Raw genomic sequence first — 21,352 nt, forward strand, 5'->3', positions numbered from 1 at the left:
ACCATGTAGCGGTGCAGCTAACTACCGGAACTACACACCACTGTTTTACCATGTAGCAGTGTAGCTAACTAACCACTGGAACTACACAGCATTGTCTCGGCATTGTCTCCCTGTCTAAATAAAGAAACCTTGGTCTCAGCATTGACTCCCTGTCTAAATAAAGAGACCTTGGTCTCAGCATTGACTCCCTGTCTAAATAAAGACACCTTGGTCTCGGCATTGACTCCCTGTCTAAATAAAGACACCTTGGTCTCAGCATTGACTCCCTGTCTAAATAAAGACACCTTGGTCTCAGCATTGACTCCCTGTCTAAATAAAGACACCTTGGTTTCAGCATTGACTCCCTGTCTAAATAAAGACACCTTGGTCTCGGCATTGACTCCCTGTCTAAATAAAGACACCTTGGTCTCAGCATTGACTCCCTGTCTAAATAAAGACACCTTGGTCTCAGCATTGACTCCCTGTCTAAATAAAGACACCTTGGTCTCAGCATTGACTCCCTGTCTAAATAAAGACACCTTGGTCTCAGCATTGACTCCCTGTCTAAATAAAGACACCTTGGTCTCAGCATTGACTCTATGTCTAAATAAAGACTCCCTGGTTTCAGCATTGACTCCCTGGTCTCAGCATTGACTCCCTGGTCTCAGCATTGATTCCCTGGTCTCAGCATTGACTCCCAGGCCTCAGCATTGACTCCTTGGTCTCAGCATTGACTCCCTGGTCTCAGCATTGACTCATTGGTCTCAGCATTGACTCCTTGGTCTCAGCATTGACTCCCTGGTCTCAGCATTGACTCCTTGGTCTCAGCATTGACTCCTTGGTCTCAGCATTGACTCTCTGGTCTCAGCATTGACTCCTTGGTCTCAGCATTGACTCTCTGGTCTCAGCATTGACTCCTTGGTATCAGCATTGCCTCCTTGGTCTCAGCATTTACTCCTTGGTCTCAGCATTGACTCCTTGGCCTCAGCATTGACTCCCTGTCTAAATAAAGACAAAGTTTTGTTTGCTGTGTGTTGGGGGTGGATGTGTGTGGAGGATGTGTGTATTGACAGGATGTGTGTGTGTATTAACATGATGTGTGTATTAACAGGATGTGTGTATTAACAGGATGTGTGTATTAACAGGATGTGTGTATTAACAGGATGTGTGTATAAACAGGTTGTGTGTGTGTATTAACATGATGTGTGTATTAACAGGATGTGTGTATTAACAGGATGTGTGTATAAACAGGATGTGTGTGTATTAACAGGATGTGTGTATTAACAGGATGTGTGTATTAACAGAATGTGTGTATTAACAGGACGTTAACAGGATGTGTGTGTGTATTAACAGGATGTGTATATTAACAGGATGTGTATAAACAGGATGTGTGTATTAACAGGATGTGTGTGTATTAACAGGATGTGTGTGTGTATTAACAGGATGTGTGTATTAACAGGATGTGTGTATTAACAGGATGTGTGTGTATTAACAGGATGTGTGTGTATTAACAGGATGTGTGTGTATAAACAGGATGTGTGTATTAACAGGATGTGTGTATTAACAGGATGTGTGTATTAACAGGATGTGTGTAAACAGGATGTGTGTATTAACAGGATGTGTGTGTATTAACAGGATGTGTGTGTGTTTAAACAGGATGTGTGTGTATAAACAGGATGTGTGTGTGTGTTCCAGACAGTATCAGCAGCAGAGAAGTGGTGTGTCCACCTGGCCATGCATCCCCAGGTAACTAATGCACACACACACACACACACACACACACACACACACACACACACACACACATACATCACCCTGCCTCCAAGCCCCTCCCAGGTGAACCTGTTCAGCCTGGCCAGGAAGCGTTATGCCCACCTGACCTCTAACCCCTCCCCCCCAGGTGAACCTGTTCAGCCTGGCCAGGAAGCGTTATGGCCACCTGACCTCTAACCCCTCCCCCCCAGGTGAACCCGTTCAGCCTGGCCAGGAAGCGTTATGGCCACCTGACCTCTAACCCCTCCCCCCCCAGGTGAACCTGTTCAGCCTGGCCAGGAAGCGTTATGCCCACCTGACCTCTAACCCCTCCCCCCCAGGTGAACCTGTTCAGCCTGGCCAGGAAGCGTTATGCCCACCTGACCTCTAACCCCTCCCCCCCAGGTGAACCTGTTCAGCCTGGCCAGGAAGCGTTATGCCCACCTGACCTCTAACCCCGACCACTCTGAGGTCTCTATAGACCGTGACTTCCCGTGGGGTGTCGACTCTCTGGTCACCCTGGTGTTCCTGGATCAACGCTACCACCTGCAGACGTCTGATAACCGCTTCCTGAAGAACGACGGCAGCCTGGAGGCCACGCCGGACAAGACCACCGGATACACGCTGGAGTTCCGCTCCGGCAAGGTGGCGTTCAGGGATTGTTCCGGGCGCTACCTGGCGCCGTCGGGCCCGAGCGGGACCATGAAGAGCGGGAAGAACAGCCGTGTGGGGAAGGATGAGATGTTCTCTCTGGAGCAGAGTCACCCTCAGGTGGTTCTCACCGCCGGCAACGAGAAGAACGTCTCCACCAGGCAAGGTAGGACCAACACAACCTTAGTGGAACCTTACTAGAACGTTACCAGGCAAGATAGGACCAACACAAACTTAGTGGAACCTTACTAGAGCCTTACCAGGGAAGATAGGACCAACACAACCTTAGTGGAACCTTACTAGAACCTTACCAGGCAAGATAGGATGAACACAACCTTAGTGGAACCTTACTAGAACCATACCAGGGAAGATAGGACCAACGCAACCTTACTAGAACCTTAACAGGAAAGATGGGACGTACACAACCTTAGTGGAACCTTACCAGAACCATACCAGGGAAGACAGGAGCTACACAACTTTAGTGGAACCTTACTAGAACCTTACTAAGGATGATAGGACCAACACAACCTTACTAGTTTAACCTTACTAGAACCTTACCAGGCAAGATAGGACCAACAGAACCTTAGTGGAACCTTACTAGAACCTTACCAGGGAGGATAGGACCAACACAACCGTATTGTAACCTTACTAGAACCATACGAGGCAAGATAGGACCAACACAACCTTAGTGGAACCTTACTAGAACCATACCAGGGAAAATAGGAGCAACACAACCTTACTAGAACCTTACCAGGCAAGATAGGACCAACACAACCTTAGTGGAACCTTACTAGAACCTTACCAGGCAAGATAGAACCAGCACAACCTTAGTGGAACCTTACTAGAACCATACCAGAGAAAATAGGACAACACAACCTTAGTGGAACCTTTCTAGAACCTTACCAGGCAAGATAGGACCAACACAACCTTGGTGGAACCTTACTAGAACATTACCAGGCAAGATAGGACCAACATAACTTTAGTGGAACCTTACTAGAACAATACAAGGGAAGATAGGACCAACACAACCTTACTAGAACCTTAACAGGAAAGATAGGATGTACACAACCTTAGTGGAACCTTACCAGAACCATACCAGGGAAGACAGGAGCTACACAACTTTAGTGGAACCTTACTAGAACCTTACTAAGGATGATAGGACCAACACAACCTTACTAGTTTAACCTTACTAGAACCTTGCCAGGCAAGATAGGACCAACAGAACCTTAGTGGAACCTTACTAGAACCTTACCAGGGAGGATAGGCCCAACACAACCTTATTGTAACCTTACTAGAACCATACGAGGCAAGATAGGACCAACACAACCTTAGTGGAACCTTACTAGAACCATACCAGGGAAAATAGGAGCAACACAACCTTACTAGAACCTTTCCAGGCAAGATAGGACCAACACAACCTTAGTGGAACCTTACTAGAACCTTGCCAGACAAGATAGGACCAGCACAACCTTAGTGGAACCTTACTAGAACCATACCAGAGAAAATAGGACATTGCAACCTTAGTGGAACCTTACTAGAACCTTACCAGGCAAGATAGGACACACACAAACTTAGTGGAACCTTACTAGAACCTTCCCAGGGAATATAGGACCATCACAACCTTAGTGGAACCTTACTAGAACCTTACCAGGCAAGATAGGACCAACACAACCTTGTGGAACCTTACTAGAACCATACCAGGGAAGATAGGACCAACTGAACCTTACTAGAACCTTACCAGGAAAGATAGGACCAACACAACCTTAGTGGAACCTTAGTAGAACCATACTAGGGATGCTAGGACCAACACAACCTTAGTGGAACCTTACTAGAACCTTACCAGGCAAGATAGGACCAACACAACCTTAGTGGAACCTTGAAGGATGGATGAGATGTTCTCTCTGGAGCAGAGTCACCCTCAGGTGGTTCTCACCGCCGGCAACGAGAAGAACGTCTCCACCAGGCAAGGTAGGACCAACACAACCTTAGTGGAACCTTACTAGAACCATACCAGGGATGATAGGAGCAGCACACCCTTACTAGGACCTTACCAGGTAAGATAGGACCAACACAACTTTAGTGGAACCTTACTAGAACCTTACCAGGGAAGATAGGACCAAGACAACCTTAGTGGAACCTTACTAGAACCTTACCAGGAAAGATAGGACCAAGACAACCTTAGTGGAACCTTACTAGAACCTTACCAGGAAAGATAGGACCAAGACAACCTTAGTGGAACCTTACTAGGGATGATAGGATCAACACAACCTTACTAGTTTAACCTTACTAGAAACTTATCAGGGAAGAACAACAACAACCTAGAACTAGAGACCTGTAGAACCTTTCTAGAACATCCACCAGGCAAAGTAGGACATGCAGAAATAGAATGAGGTGATATCTATAATGGTTGACCTAAACAGAGTTGACCTCATCTCTTCAAACAGCTCATAACTTTTAAAGGAACAAGAACATCCAAACAAACGATTTTTACACAATACCGGAATTTCCAGTAGTGTTTCTAGTCTGATGGAGACTGTGTCCTGTGACCTTATTTCAACTTCTATGAGCACCTAAATGACATAGCTACCAACCTCTAGCGGTGTCTGGGGTGTGACCTTATTTCAACTTCTATGAGCACCTAAATGACACAGCTACCAACCTCTAGCGGTGTCTGGGGTGTGACCTTATGGGGGCTCAGACAGGGTCAGATTTGTCTCCTCAGACAGGGTCAGATTAGAGTCTCCTCTCTCATCTTCTTTTACAGATTGAAGACTTCTTCCTCCCTCCTCTTGTCATCATCCCCTTCCCCTCCTCCTCCTCTTTCCACCACTGCTCCTCTTCCTTATCCCTTCCTCTCCTTCTCCTTCTCTTCCCCTCCCCCTCTTGTCATCATCCCCTTCTCCTCCTCCTCTTCTCCACCTCCTCTTTCTTATCCCTTCCTCTCCTTCTCCCTCTCTTCCCCTCCACCTCTTGTCATCATCCCCTTCCCCTCCTCCTCTTCCTCTTCTCCGCCTCCTCTTCCTTATCCCTTCCTCTCCTTCTCCCTCTCTTCCCCTCCTCCTCTTGTCATCCTCCTCCTCCTCTTCTCTGCCTCCTCTTCCTTATCCCTTCCTCTCCTTCTCCCTCTCCCTCCTCCCCTTCCCCTCCTCCTCCTCTTCTCCTCCTCCCCTTCTCCACCTCCTCTTCCTTCCTCCCTTCCTCTCCTTCTCCCTGTCTTCCCTTCCTCCTCTTGTCATGCTCCCCTTCCCCTCCTCCCTTTCCCCACCTCCTCTTTCCCCTCCTCTTGGTCCTCCCCTCCTCCTCTTCCTTCCCTCCACCTCTTTCATCCCCTCTTCCTCCCCTCCACCTCTTTCATCCCCTCTTCCTCCCCTCCTCCTCTTCTCCTCTTCTCTCCTCCTCTTTCCTCCTCCTCCTCCTCTTCCCCAGCTCCTCTTTCCTCCTGCTCCTTCTCTTCCCCTCCTCCTCTTTCCTCCTCCTTCTCTTCCCCCCCTCCTCTTTCCTCCTCCTTCTCTTCCCCTCCTCCTCTTTCCTCCTCCTCCTCCTCTTCCCCAGCTCCTCTTTCCTCCTCCTCCTTTTCTTCCCCATCTCCTCCTTCCTCCTCCTCCTCCCCTTCCCCAGCTCCTCTTTCCTCCTCCTCCTCCTCCCCTTCCCCAGCTCCTCTTTCCTCCTCCTCTACCTCCTCCTCCTATTTCCTCCTCCTCCTTATCTTCCCCAGCTCCTCTTTCCTCTTCCTTCTCCTCTTCCCCAGCTCCTCTTTCCTCCTCCTCCTCCTCTTCCCTCCTCCTCGTTCTTCTTCCTCCTCCCCTTCCCAGCTCCTCTTTCCTCCTCCTCCTCCTCCTCCTCTTCTTCCCCAGCTCCTCTTTCCTCCTCCTCCTCCTCCTCCTCTTCCCCTTCTCCTCTTTCCTCCTCCTCCTCCACTTCCACTTCCACTTCCCCAGCTCCTCTTCCTCCTCCTCTTCTCTTCCCCAGCTCCTCTTTCCTCCTCCTCCTTCTCTTCCCCAGCTCCTCCTTCCTCCTCCTTCTCCTATTCCCCAGATCCTCTTTCCTCCTCCTCCTCCTCCCCTTCCCCAGCTCCTCTTTCCTCCTCCTCTTCCCCAGCTCCTCTTTCCTCCTCCTCCTCCTCCTCTTCCCCTCCTCCTCTTTCCTCTTCCTCCTCCTCTTCCCCAGCTCGTCTTTCCTCCTCCTCCTCCTCCTCCTCCTCCTCCTCCTCCTCCTCTTCCTCCTCCTCCTCCTCCTCCTCCTCCTCCTCCTCCTCCTCTTCCTCTTCCCCAGCTCCTCCTCCTCCTCCTCTTCCTCTTCCCCAGCTCCTCTTTCCTCCTCCTTCTCTTCCCCAGCTCCTCCCTATTCCTCCTCCTCCTCTTCCCCAGCTCCTCTTTCCTCCTCCTCCTCCTCTTCTTCCCCAGCTCCTCTTTCCTCCTCCTCTTCCCCTCCTCCTCTTCCCCAGCTCCTCTTTCCTCCTCCTCCTCCTCCTCTTCCCCTCCTCCTCTTTCCTCTTCCTCCTCCCCTTCCCCAGCTCCTCTTTACTCCTTCCCCCTCCTCTTCCCTCCTCCTCCTCCCCTTCCCCTCCTTCTTATTCCTCCTCCTCCTCCTCCTCCTCCTCTTCCCCAGCTCCTCTTTCCTCCTCCTCCTCCTCCCCTTCCCCTCCTCCTTTTTCCTCCTCCTCCTCTTCCCCTCCTCCTCTTTCCTCCCCTCCTCTGCCCTGCATCATGTGTTTTCCATCTGCTCTCCCTTGCCCCCCCTTTCTCTTCCTCCCTCTTTCCCCTTTTCTCTGTTTGTCTCTGCCCTTTTCTCTGTCCACTGAACAAATTTTTCCGCAGAAATTCTATCCGACCTTTGTGGTCGGTCCCAGTTTAGAAACTGTGTGTGTGTGTGTGTGTGTGTGTGAGGGGGGAGGGGTTAGAACAGCATAAGTCAGCAATTACTTTGAGAAAACTAAACGAGGGAGGAGAGGAGAAAAGAGCTCTGTAGACAAAGAGAGATGGAGGAAGTTGAAAAGGGAGAGATGATGTCGCTCTTGCTGCTGGTGATTCTCTGATCCACCTCTACGCAAATGACACCATTCTGTATATTTCTGGCCCCTCTTTGGATACTGTGTTTACTAACCTCCAGACGAGCTTCAATGCCATACAACACTCCTTCCATGGCCTCCAACTGCTTTTAAATGCTAGTAAAACTAAATACATGCTCTTCAAACGATCGCTGCCCGCACCTGCCCGGCCGACTAGCATCACTACTCTGGACGGTTCTGACCTAGAATATGTGGACATCTATAAGTACCTAGGTGTCTGGCTAGACTGTAAACTCTCCTACCAGACTCACATTAAGCACCTCCAATCCAAAATGAAATCTAGAAACAGGCTTCCTATTTCGCAACAAAGCCTTCTTCACTCATGCTGCCAAACATACCCTCGTAAAACTGACTATCCTACCTATCCTTGACTTCGGCGATGTCATTTACAAAATAGCCTCCAACACTCTACTCAGCAAATTGGATGCAGTTTATCACAGTGCCATCCGTTTTTTCACCAAAGCCCCATATACTACCCACTGCAGCAACCTGTATGCTCTAGTTGGCCCTCGCTTCTTACTCGTGTGAGGGGAAGGTTTCTCTCAAAAAAGTATTTAGTCATCCACCAATTGTGCAAGTTCTCCCATTTAAAAAGATGAGAGAGACCTGTAATTTTAATCATAGGTACACTTCAACTATGACAGACAAAATAAGAAAGAAAAATCCAGAAAATCACATTGTAGGATTTTTAATGAATTTATTTGCAAATGATGGTGGAAAATAAGTATTTGGTCAATAACAAAAGTTGATCTCAATACTTTGTTATATACCCTTTGTTGGCAATGACTGAGGTCTAACGTTTTCTGTAAGTCTTCACAAGGTTTTCACACACTGTTGCTGGTATTTTGGCCCATTCCTCCATGCAGATCTCCTCTAGAGCAGTGATGTTTTGGGGCTGTTGCTGGGCAACACAGACTTTCAGCTCCCTCCAAAGATTTTCTATGGGTTTGAGATCTGGAGACTGGCTAGGCCACTCCAGGACCTTGAAATGCATCTTACGAAGCCACTCTTTCGTTGCCCGAGCGGGGTGTTTGGGATCATTGTCTTGCTGAAAGACCCAGCCACTTTTCATCTTCAATGCCCTTGCTGATGGAAGGAGGTTTTCACTCAAAATCTCACGATACATGGCCCCATTCATTCTTCCCTTTACACGGATCAGTCGTCCTGGTCCCTTTGCAGAAAAACAGCCCCAAAGCATGATGTTTCCACCCCCATGCTTCACAGTAGGTATGGTGTTCTTTGGGTGCAACTCAGCATTCTTTGTTCTCCAAACACGACGAGTTGAGTTTTTACCAAAAAGTTCTATTTGGGTTTCATCTGACCATATGACATTCTCCCAATCTTCTTCTGGATCATCCAAATGCTCTCTAGCAAACTTCAGACGGGCCTGGACATGTACTGGCTTAAGCAGATTTGAGTCCATGGCGGCATAGTGTGTTACTGATGGTAGGCTTTGTTACTTTTGTCCCAGCTCTCTGCAGGTCATTCACTAGGTCCCCCCGTGTGGTACTGGGATTTTTGCCCACCGTTCTTGTGATCATTTTGACCCCACGGGTGAGATCTTGCGTGGAGCCCCAGATCGAGAGAGATTATCAGTGGTCTTGTATATATTCCATTTCCTAATAATTGCTCCCACAGTTGATTTCTTCAAACCAAGCCGCTTACCCATTGCAGATTCAGTCTTCCCAGCCTGGTGCAGGTCTACAATTTTGTTTCTGGTGTAATTTGACAGCTCTTTGGTCTTGGCCATAGTGGAGTTTGGAGTGTGACTGTTTGAGGTTGTGGACAGGTGTCTTTTATACTGATAACAAGTTCAAACAGGTGCCATTAATACAGGTAACGAGTGGAGGACAGAGGAGCCTCTTCAAGAAGAAGTTACAGGTCTGTGAGAGCCAGAAATCTTGCTTGTTTGTAGGTGACCAAATACTTATTTTCCACCATAATTTGCAAATAAATACATTAAAAAATCCTACAATGTGATTTTCTGGATTTGTTCCCCCTAATTTTGTCTGTCATAGTTGAAGTGTACCTATGATGAAAATTACAGGCCTCTCTCATCTTTTTAAGTGGGAAAACTTAAACAATTGGTAGCTGACTAAATACTTTTTTGCCCCACTGTATATGTTGGGTATTAGTGAGTGATCTACTAGACTGGTACTGTATATATAATATATGTTGGGTATTAGTGATCTACTAGACTGGTACTGTATATCTAATATATGTTGGGTATTAGTGATCTACTAGACTGGTACTGTATATATAATATATGTTGCGGATTAGTGATCTACTAGACTGGTACTGTATATATAATATATGTTGCGGATTAGTGATCTACTAGTATAGACTGGTACTGTATATAATATATGATGGGTATTAGTGATCTACTAGTATAGACTGGTACTGTATATCTAATATATGTTGGGTATTAGTGATCTACTAGTATAGACTGGTACTGTATATCTAATATATGTTGGGTATTAGTGATCTACTAGTATAGACTGGTACTGTATATCTAATATATGTTTGGTAATAGTGATCTACTAGTATAGACTGGTACTGTATATATAATATATGTTGGGTATTAGTGATCTACTAGACTGGTACTGTATATCTAATATATGTTGGGTAATAGTGATCTACTAGTATAGACTGGTACTGTATATATAATATATGTTTGTTATTAATGATCTACTAGTATAGACTAGTACTGTATATAATATATGTTGGGTAATAGTGATCTACTAGTATAGACTGGTACTGTATATATAATATATGTTTGTTATTAATGATCTACTAGTATAGACTAGTACTGTATATAATATATGTTGGGTAATAGTGATCTACTAGTATAGACTGGTACTGTATATATAATATATGTTGGGTATTAGTGATCTACTAGACTGGTACTGTATATCTAATATATGTTGGGTAATAGTGATCTACTAGACTGGTACTCTATATCTAATATATGTTGGGTATTAGTGATCTACTAGACTGGTACTGTATATATAATATATGTTGCGTAATAGTGAGTGATCTACTAGACTGGTACTGTATATAATATATGTTGGGTATTAGTGATCTACTAGACTGGTACTGTATATATAATATATGTTGGGTATTAGTGATCTACTAGACTGGTACTGTATATAATATATGTTGGGTAATAGTGAGTGATCTACTAGACTGGTACTGTATATAATGTATGTGGGGTATTAGTGAGGGATCAACTAGTATTGACTGGTACTGTATATAATATATGTTGGGTAATAGTGAGTGATCTACTAGACTGGTACTGTATATAATATATGTGGGGTATTAGTGGGTGATCTACTAGTATAGACTGCTACTGTATATATAATATATGTTTGGTAATAGTGATCTACTAGACTGGTACTGTATATCTAATATATGTTGGGTATTAGTGATCTACTAGTATAGACTGGTACTGTATATATAATATATGTTGGGTATTAGTGATCTACTAGTATAGACTGGTACTGTATATCTAATATATGTTGGGTATTAGTGATCTACTAGTATAGACTGGTACTGTATATCTAATATATGTTGGGGATTAGTGATCTACTAGACTGGTACTGTATATAATATATGTTGGGGATTAGTGATCTACTAGACTGGTACTGTATATCTAATATATGTTGGGTATTAGTGATCTACTAGTATAGACTGGTACTGTATATCTAATATATGTTGGGTATTAGTGATCTACTAGTATAGACTGGTACTGTATATCTAATATATGTTGGGTATTAGTGGGTGATCTACTAGTATAGACTGGTACTGTATATATAATATATGTTGGGTATTAGTGATCTACTAGACTGGTACTGTATATAATATATGTTGGGTATTAGTGATCTACTAGTATAGACTGGTACTGTATATCTAATATATGTTGGGTTTTAGTGATCTACTAGACTGGTACTGTATATAATATATGTTGGGGAGTAGTGATCTACTAGACTGGTACTGTATATATAATATATGTTGGGTATTAGTGATCTACTAGTATAGACTGGTACTGTATATCTAATATATGTTGGGTATTAGTGATCTACTAGTATAGACTGGTACTGTATATCTAATATATGTTGGGTATTAGTGATCTACTAGACTGGTACTGTATATCTAATATATGTTGGGGAGTAGTGATCTACTAGACTGGTACTGTATATATAATATATGTTGGGTATTAGTGATCTACTAGTATAGACTGGTACTGTATATAATATATGGTGGGTAATAGTGAGTGATCTACTAGATTGGTACTGTATATCTAATATATGTTGGGTATTAGTGATCCACTAGACTGGTACTGTATATATAATATATGTTGGGTATTAGTCATCTACTAGTATAGACTGGTACTGTATATATAATATATGTTGGGCATTAGTGAGTGATCTACTAGTATAGACTGGTACTGTATATATAATATATGTTGGGTATTAGTGAGTGATCTACTAGACTGGTACTGTATATATAATATATGTTGGGTATTAGTGATCTACTAGACTGGTACTGTATATCTAATATATGTTGGGTATTAGTGATCTACTAGACTGGTACTGTATATATAATATATGTTGGGTAATAGTGAGTGATCTACTAGTATAGACTGGTACTGTATATAATATATGTTGGGTAATAGTGAGTGATCTACTAGTATTGACTGGTACTGTATATAATATATGTTGGGTAATAGTGAGTGATCTACTAGTATAGACTGGTACTGTATATAATATATGTTGGGTAATAGTGAGTGATCAACTAGTATAGACTGGTACTGTATATATAATATATGTTAGGTATTAGTGATCTACTAGACTGGTACTGTATATAATATATGTGAGGTATTAGTGATCTACTAGACTGGAACTGAATATAATATATGTTGGGTATTAGTGATCTACTAGACTGGTACTGTATATATAATATATGTTAGGTATTAGTGATCTACTAGACTGGTACTGTATATAATATATGTTGGGTAATAGTGAGTGATCTACTAGTATAGACTGGTACTGTATATAATATATGATGGGTATTAGTGATCTACTAGACTGGTATTGTATATCTAATATATGTTGGGTATTAGTGATCTACTAGACTGGTACTGTATATATAATATATGTTGGGTAATAGTGAGTGATCTACTAGTATAGACTGGTACTGTATATAATATATGTTGGGTAATAGTGAGTGATCTACTAGTATTGACTGGTACTGTATATAATATATGTTGGGTAATAGTGAGTGATCTACTAGTATAGACTGGTACTGTATATAATATATGTTGGGTAATAGTGAGTGATCAACTAGTATAGACTGGTACTGTATATATAATATATGTTAGGTATTAGTGATCTACTAGACTGGTACTGTATATAATATATGTGAGGTATTAGTGATCTACTAGACTGGAACTGAATATAATATATGTTGGGTATTAGTGATCTACTAGACTGGTACTGTATATATAATATATGTTAGGTATTAGTGATCTACTAGACTGGTACTGTATATAATATATGTTGGGTAATAGTGAGTGATCTACTAGTATAGACTGGTACTGTATATAATATATGTTGGGTAATAGTGAGTGATCTACTAGTATAGACTGGTACTGTATATAATATATGTTGGGTAATAGTGAGTGATCAACTAGTATAGACTGGTACTGTATATATAATATATGTTAGGTATTAGTGATCTACTAGACTGGTACTGTATATAATATATGTGAGGTATTAGTGATCTACTAGACTGGAACTGAATATAATATATGTTGGGTATTAGTGATCTACTAGACTGGTACTGTATATATAATATATGTTAGGTATTAGTGATCTACTAGACTGGTTCTGTATATATAATATATGTTGGGTAATAGTGAGTTATCTACTAGACTGGTACTGAATATAATATATGTTGGGTATTAGTGATCTACTAGACTGGTACTGTATATAATATATGTGAGGTATTAGTGATCTACTAGACTGGAACTGAATATAATATATGTTGGGTATTAGTGATCTACTAGACTGGTACTGTATATATAATATATGTTAGGTATTAGTGATCTACTAGACTGGTATTGTATATATAATATATGTTGGGTAATAGTTAGTGATCTACTAGACTGGTACTGTATATAATATATGTGAGGTATTAGTGAGGGATCAACTAGTATAGACGGCATGTTGATTGAAACTCAATCCTAAATAATTCCTAGTTTCACAACACATTGTTCACAATTAACCCTGTATGATATCTGTGACTCCTACCCCTGACCCCAGGCATGGACCTTTCGGCCAATCAGGACGAGGAGGGTGACCAGGAAGTGTTCCAGGTGGAGATGAGTCGTGAGACAGGAAACAGGAAGTGTGCGTTCCGCACTGCTGCAGGGAAGTACTGGACCCTCACCTCCACCGGAGGACTGCAGTGTACCGCCTCTACTAAGTAATACACTACACACTATACACACTATGCACTATACACCACACACACTACACACACTACACACTATACACACTACACACTATACACACTACACACTATACACACTACACACTATACACACTATACACACTATACACACTACACACTACACACTACACACTATACACTACACACACTATACACTATACACACTACACACTATACACTACACACACTATACACACTATACACCACACACACTACACACACTACACACACTATACACACTATACACTATACACACTACACACTATACACACTATGCACTATACACTATACACACTACACAGACTGCACACTATACACTATACACACTGCACACTATACACTATACACACTACACACTATACACTATACACACTACACACACTATACACCACACACACTACACACACTACACACTATACACACTACACACTATACACACTACACACTATACACACTATACACACTATACACTATACACACTACACACTATACACTATACACACTACACACACTATACACACTATACACCACACACACTACACACACTACACACTATACACACTACACACTATACACACTACACACTATACACACTATACACACTATACACACTACACACTATACACACTATACACACTACACACACTACACACTATACACACTATACACACTATACACTATACACTATACACACTACACACTATACACTACACACACTATACACACTATACACCACACACACTACACACACTACACACTATACACACTACACACTATACACACTACACACTATACACACTATACACACTATACACACTACACACTATACACTACACACTATACACACTACACACACTATACACACTACACACTATACACACTACACACACTATACACACTACACACACTATACACACTATACACACTATACACACTATACACACTACACACTATACACACTATAAACACTACACACTATACACACTATACACACTACACACTATACACACTATACACATAATACACACTATACACACTACACACTATACACACTATACACACTACACACTATACACACTATACACACTATACACACTATACACACTATTCACATTATACACTCTATACACTACACACTATACACACTATACACACTATACACACTATGCACACTATTCACACTATACACACTATACACTATACACACTACACACTATACACACTATACACACTACACACACTACACACTATACACACTATACACACTACACACACTATACACACTATACACACTATACACACTATTCACATTATACACACTATACACTACACACACTATACACTACACACACTATACACACTATACACTACACACACTATACACCCTATACACACTATATACACTATACACACTATACACACTATACACACTATACACTACACACACTATACACTACACACTATACACACTATACACACTACACACTATACACACTATACACTACACACACTATTCACATTATACACACTATACACTACACACACTATACACTATACACACTATACACACTATACGCTAAACACACTATACACACTATACACACTATACACACTATACGCTATACACTACACACACTATACACACTATACACACTATACACACTACACACACTATACACAATGTACACACTATACACTATACACACTATACACACTATACACACTATTCACATTATACACACTATACACTACACACACTATACACTACACACACTATACACACTATACACTACACACACTATACACCCTATACACACTATATACACTATACACACTATACACACTATACACACTATACACACTATACACTACACACACTATACACTACACACTATACACACTATACACACTACACACTATACACACTATACACTACACACACTATTCACATTATACACACTATACACTACACACACTATACACTATACACACTATACACACTATACGCTAAACACACTATACACACTATACACACTATACACTATACACTACACACACTATACACACTATACACACTATACACACTACACACACTATACACAATATACACACTATACACTATACACACTATACACTATACACACTATACACTATCCACACTACACACTCTACACTATACACACTATACACACTACACACTATAGACACTACACACTATACACTACACACACTATACACACTATACACTATACACTATACACACTATACACTATACACACTATACACACTATACACACTACACACTATACACACTATACACACTAAACACTACACACTATACACACTATACACACTACACACTATACACACTATACACACTATACACTACACACTACACACACTATACACACTACACACACTATACACACTATTTACACTACACTACACACAATACACTACACACTATACACACTATACACACTATACACACTATTCACATTATACACACTATACACTACACACACTATACACTACACACACTATACACACTATACACTACACACACTATACACACTACACACACTATACACACTACACACACTATACACACTACACACACTATACACACTATACACACTATACACACTATACACACTATATACACTACACACACTATACACACTACACACTATACATACTACACACTATACACACTACACACACCATACACACTACACACTATACACACTATACACACTATACACACTTTACACACTACACACTATACACACTATACACCATACACACTACACATTATACACACTATACACACTATACACTACACACACTATACACACTACACATTATACACACTATACACTATACACACTATAAACACTACACTATAGACACTGCACACAGCAAGTAATCCACTACACACACTATACACACTACACTACACACACACACACACACTCACACACACACTCTACTTGCGACTCAGAACCTTTTAATGAAATATGTTATTTTAACTGTGTTTGCGTGCGTGCGTGCGTGTGTGTGTGTGTGTGTGGTGTGTGTGTGTGTGTGTGTGTGTGTGTGCGCGTCTGTGTGTGTGCGTGTGTGTGTGTGTGTGCGTCTGTGTATGTGTGTGTGTCTGTGTGTGTGCGTGTGTGTGTGTGTGTGTGTGTGTGTGCGTCTGTGTGTGTGTGCGTGCGTGTGTGTGTGCGTGTGTGTGTGGTGTTTGTGTGCGTGTGCGTGTGTGCGTGTGCGTGCGTGCGTGTGTGTAGGTCATCTAACAGTCATTTTGATCTGGAGTGGTGCGAGGGGAAGGTTTCTCTCAAAGCCTCTAATGGGAAATACGTTGCCGCCAAGAGGAACGGACAGCTAGCTGCTACCGTCGACAACGCAGGTTAGTCTGTCACCGTGGATACCGTTACCGTAACCGTGACGATACGTGCTGTAACTATGGCCGCAGCGGCCAGTGAATCTTATCGTTGGCAGAGTTGCGTCAGTTTTCCTTATTATTGAAATATCTGTCAATTAAACAATCAATCAACTAACTGATCGAGGCAGAAACCTATTCATTAACTTATCAAACGATCAGCTAATCAATCCGTGTTTGATCCGTTTCCTTGTTTTGTCTCCAGGAGAGGCGGAGCAGTTCCTGATGAAGCTGATCAATCGGCCAATCATAGTCCTCCGTGGAGAACACGGTTTCATTGGCTGTCGTAAGGTTGGCACGGGAATGCTGGATTCTAACCGCTCCTCCTACGACGTCTTCCAGCTGGAGTTTAAAGACGGAGCCTACAGCCTCCGAGGTACACAGACACACCTACACAGGGCCCGATGGAGTCTCCCAAATTCCGTTTTCTTCTTTGTTCTTCCAGGTTTCCGTTTTCCCTTTTTCTAGTTTTCGTTCTCAAAATCACACTTTTTTGTAAAGGAAAAAAAAAAAACTTAATTTGATATTCTAAGTCCACAACAATGCTTAAATCACATCAGTAGCCCACTTTCAAGGTCTGGATTTGTTTTTGATTAATATTTTATTTTGGGGTGTAGTAACCCTAGTAACACTATAATTTCAGTGCCGAGGCAGATCATGTGACTTCATTGCTCATAAACCGCTCCATCGCTCCATGTCCCCTCCTACTGCTCGGGCTAAAAACCACTCCGCGCTCACAGGGGGAACGATCTGCCGCTGCATCGCTCCATGTCCCCTCCTACTGCTCGGGCTAAAAACCACTCCGCGCTCACAGGGGGAACGATCTGCCGCTGCATCGCTCCATGTCCCCTCCTACTGCTCGGGCTAAAAACCACTCCGCGCTCACAGGGGGAACGATCTGCCGCTGCATCGCTCCATGTCCCCTCCTACTGCTCGGGCTAAAAACCACTCCGCGCTCACAGGGGGAACGATCTGCCGCTGCATCGCTCCATGTCCCCTCCTACTGCTCGGGCTAAAAACCACTCCGCGCTCACAGGGGGAACGATCTGCCGCTGCATCGCTCCATGTCCCCTCCTACTGCTCGGGCTAAAAACCACTCCGCGCTCACAGGGGGAACGATCTGCCGCTGCATCGCTCCATGTCCCCTCCTACTGCTCGGGCTAAAAACCACTCCGCGCTCACAGGGGGAACGATCTGCCGCTGCATCGCTCCATGTCCCCTCCTACTGCTCGGGCTAAAAACCACTCCGCGCTCACAGGGGGAACGATCTTCCGCTCCAAACTGAGGCTGTTCTGAGAGCAAAAAGGGGGTGCAACTCAATATTAGGAAGGTGTTCCTCATGTTTTGATATAATCTACAATAAATCTCTGTTCTCCCTCCTCTCTAGATTCACAGGGGAAGTTCTGGTGCGTTGGGGAGGAGTCCGCAGTGGTGTGCAGCGGGGACACGCCCACCTACTTCCTGTTTGAGCTGTGTGACTACAACAAGATGGCGGTGCGAGCGCCGGGGGGACGGTACCTTAAAGGAGATCACGCTGGGGTTCTGAAGGCCAACGCTGAGGGGTTGGACAATGCAACACTGTGGGAGTACTGACCACCCTATAAAGTTACCATACATCATTCTGGGTAACATCAATTACCCCACTGTAGAAATCCTTTAAATAAGTATACTCCGTCTGTTATGACTTTATATGGGCAAATAGAATGTATAGAATAAAAAGGAACGTTTCAGACCTTCCAGAGTCTGAGGGTGGTTTCAGACCTTCCTGAGTCTGAGGGTGGTTTTAACCTTCCAGAGTCTGAGGGTGGTTTTACCCTTCCTGAGTCTGAGGGTGGTTTTAACCTTCCAGAGTCTGAGGGTGGTTTTAACCTTCCAGAGTCTGAGAGTGGTTTTAACCTTCCTGAGTCTGAGGGTGGTTTTAACCTTCCAGAGTCGGAGGGTGGTTTTAACCTTCCTGAGTCTGAGGGTGGTTTTAACCTTCCTGAGTCTGAGGGTGGTTTTAACCTTCCAGAGTCTGAGGGTGGTTTTAACCTTCCTGAGTCTGAGGGTGGTTTTACCCTTCCTGAGTCTGAGGGTGGTTTTAACCTTCCTGAGTCTGAGGGTGGTTTTAACCTTCCTGAGTCTGAGGGTGGTTTCAACCTTCCTGAGTCTGAGGGTGGTTTTAACCTTCCTGAGTCTGAGGGTGGTTTTACCCTTCCTGAGTCTGAGGGTGGTTTTAACCTTCCTGAGTCTGAGGGTGGTTTTACCCTTCCAGACAGGGACTTGTATCAGCTCACCACCCAGGGTTTTTACTTGTGACATGTAGTTAAATGCACTAAAGAGGAACCATGGGTCCATAATGAAGATGCACATCTTTTAACCTGTCTGTTTTCAGAGGACAAAGATACGAACATTAACAACGTCATAGTTTAGAACACTATAAACAAAATGGAAGAAAATGAAACGGAATCTACAAGAACCAAATATCAGTCCCTAGAAACACAACACTATGGAACAGTCCTTTCACAATTCACGTGTTGGTCCACATGGAAAACTAAAGGCATTTTCATGACAGAAGCAATTACAATTTAAACATGCAACTTTAAAAAAAAAAAAAAAGTTTATATCACCAAATGTCGATTTGAAATATTTTCAAATTAGAGAATCTTATTTGAGTCAGAAAATGATGTTCATATGATAGGTAAGATATACACTACTGGTCAAACGTTTGGACACATCTACTCATTCAAGGGTTTTTCCTATATTATTTTGTACTATTTTCTACATTGTGGGATAATAGTGAAGACAACAAAACTATCAAATTACTACATGGAATCATGTAGTAACCAAAAAAAAGTGTTAAACTAATCAAAATATATTTTATATTTGAGATTCTTCAAAGTAGCCACCCTTTTGCCTTGATGACAGCTTTGCACACTCTTGGCATTCTCTCAACCAACTTCACCTGGAATACCTTTCAACATATGTTGAGCACTTGTTGGCTGCTTTTCCTTTTACTCTGCTGTCCGACTCATCCCAAATCATCTAAATTTTGTTGAGGTAGTGGGATTGTGGAGGCCAGGTCATTTGATGCAGCACTCCATCACTCTCCTTTGTAAATTAGCCTTTACACAGCCTGGAGGTGTGTTGGGTCATTGTCCTGTTGAAAAACAAATGATAGTCCCACTAAGCCCAAACCAGATGGGATGGCGTATCGCTGCAGAATGCTGTGGTAGCCATGCTGGTTAAGTGTGCATTGAATTCTAAATAAATCACAGACAGTGTCACTAGCAAAGCATCCCCACACCATCACACCTCCTCCTCCATGCTTCACGGTGGGAACCACACATGCGGAGATTATTAGTTCTCCCACACAGTGTCTCACAAAGACAAACATTTTCCAATTTGGACTCCAGACCAAAGGACATATTTCCAACAGTTACGAGTTAGGGTTAGGGTTCACTCAGTCTCCTCCGAACAGTTGATGTTGAGATTTGTCTGTTACTTGAACTCTGTGAGGCATTTATTTGGGCTGTAATTTCTGAGGCTGGTAACTAATTAAGTTATCCACTGCAGCAGAGGTAACTCTGGGCCTCCTTTTCCTGTGGCGGTTCTCATGAGAGCCAGTTTCATCATAGCGCTTGATGGTTTTTGCGACTGCACTTGAATAAACTTTCAATGGTCTTGAAATGTTCCGGATTGACTGACCTTCATGTCTTAAAGTAATGATGGAGTGTCGTTTCTCTTTGCTTATTTTAGCTGTTCTTGCCATAATATGGACTTGGTCTTTTACTAAATAGGGCTATCTTCTGTGTACCACCCCTACCTTGTCACAACACAACTGATTGGCTCAAATGCATTAAGAAGGAAAGAAATTCCACAAATTAACTTTTAACAAGGCACACCTGTTAATTGAAATTAATTCCAGGTGACTACCTCATGTAGCTGGTTGAGAGAATGCCAAG

At 42.7% G+C, this 21,352-nt stretch overlaps 1 protein-coding gene across 2 annotated transcripts in view; it reads left to right on the top strand.

The window, feature by feature from the left end:
* LOC139370007 (fascin-like) overlaps nucleotides 1–19,968 on the top strand; it is a 22,723-nt gene extending 2,755 nt beyond the window's left edge. The window contains exons 2-8 of one of the 2 annotated variants that reach the window (XR_011627086.1): nucleotides 1,675–1,725; nucleotides 2,137–2,548; nucleotides 13,774–13,936; nucleotides 17,254–17,375; nucleotides 17,614–17,784; nucleotides 18,796–19,157; nucleotides 19,239–19,968. Coding sequence is in view for 1 of the 2 variants with exons in the window: in XM_071109289.1 (XP_070965390.1) it covers nucleotides 1,675–1,725; nucleotides 2,137–2,548; nucleotides 13,774–13,936; nucleotides 17,254–17,375; nucleotides 17,614–17,784; nucleotides 18,796–19,001 (1,125 nt within the window). In the remaining variant the exon portion in view is untranslated. Of the gene's footprint in view, nucleotides 1–1,674; nucleotides 1,726–2,136; nucleotides 2,549–13,773; nucleotides 13,937–17,253; nucleotides 17,376–17,613; nucleotides 17,785–18,795 lie in introns of both variants that reach the window. The other variant, XM_071109289.1, reaches the window with a different exon arrangement.
* The last annotated feature ends 1,384 nt before the right edge of the window (nucleotides 19,969–21,352 follow it).

Source organism: Oncorhynchus clarkii, chromosome 17 (genome assembly GCF_045791955.1).
Source record: "Oncorhynchus clarkii lewisi isolate Uvic-CL-2024 chromosome 17, UVic_Ocla_1.0, whole genome shotgun sequence".
In the NCBI taxonomy this organism is placed as follows: Eukaryota; Metazoa; Chordata; class Actinopteri; order Salmoniformes; family Salmonidae; genus Oncorhynchus; species Oncorhynchus clarkii.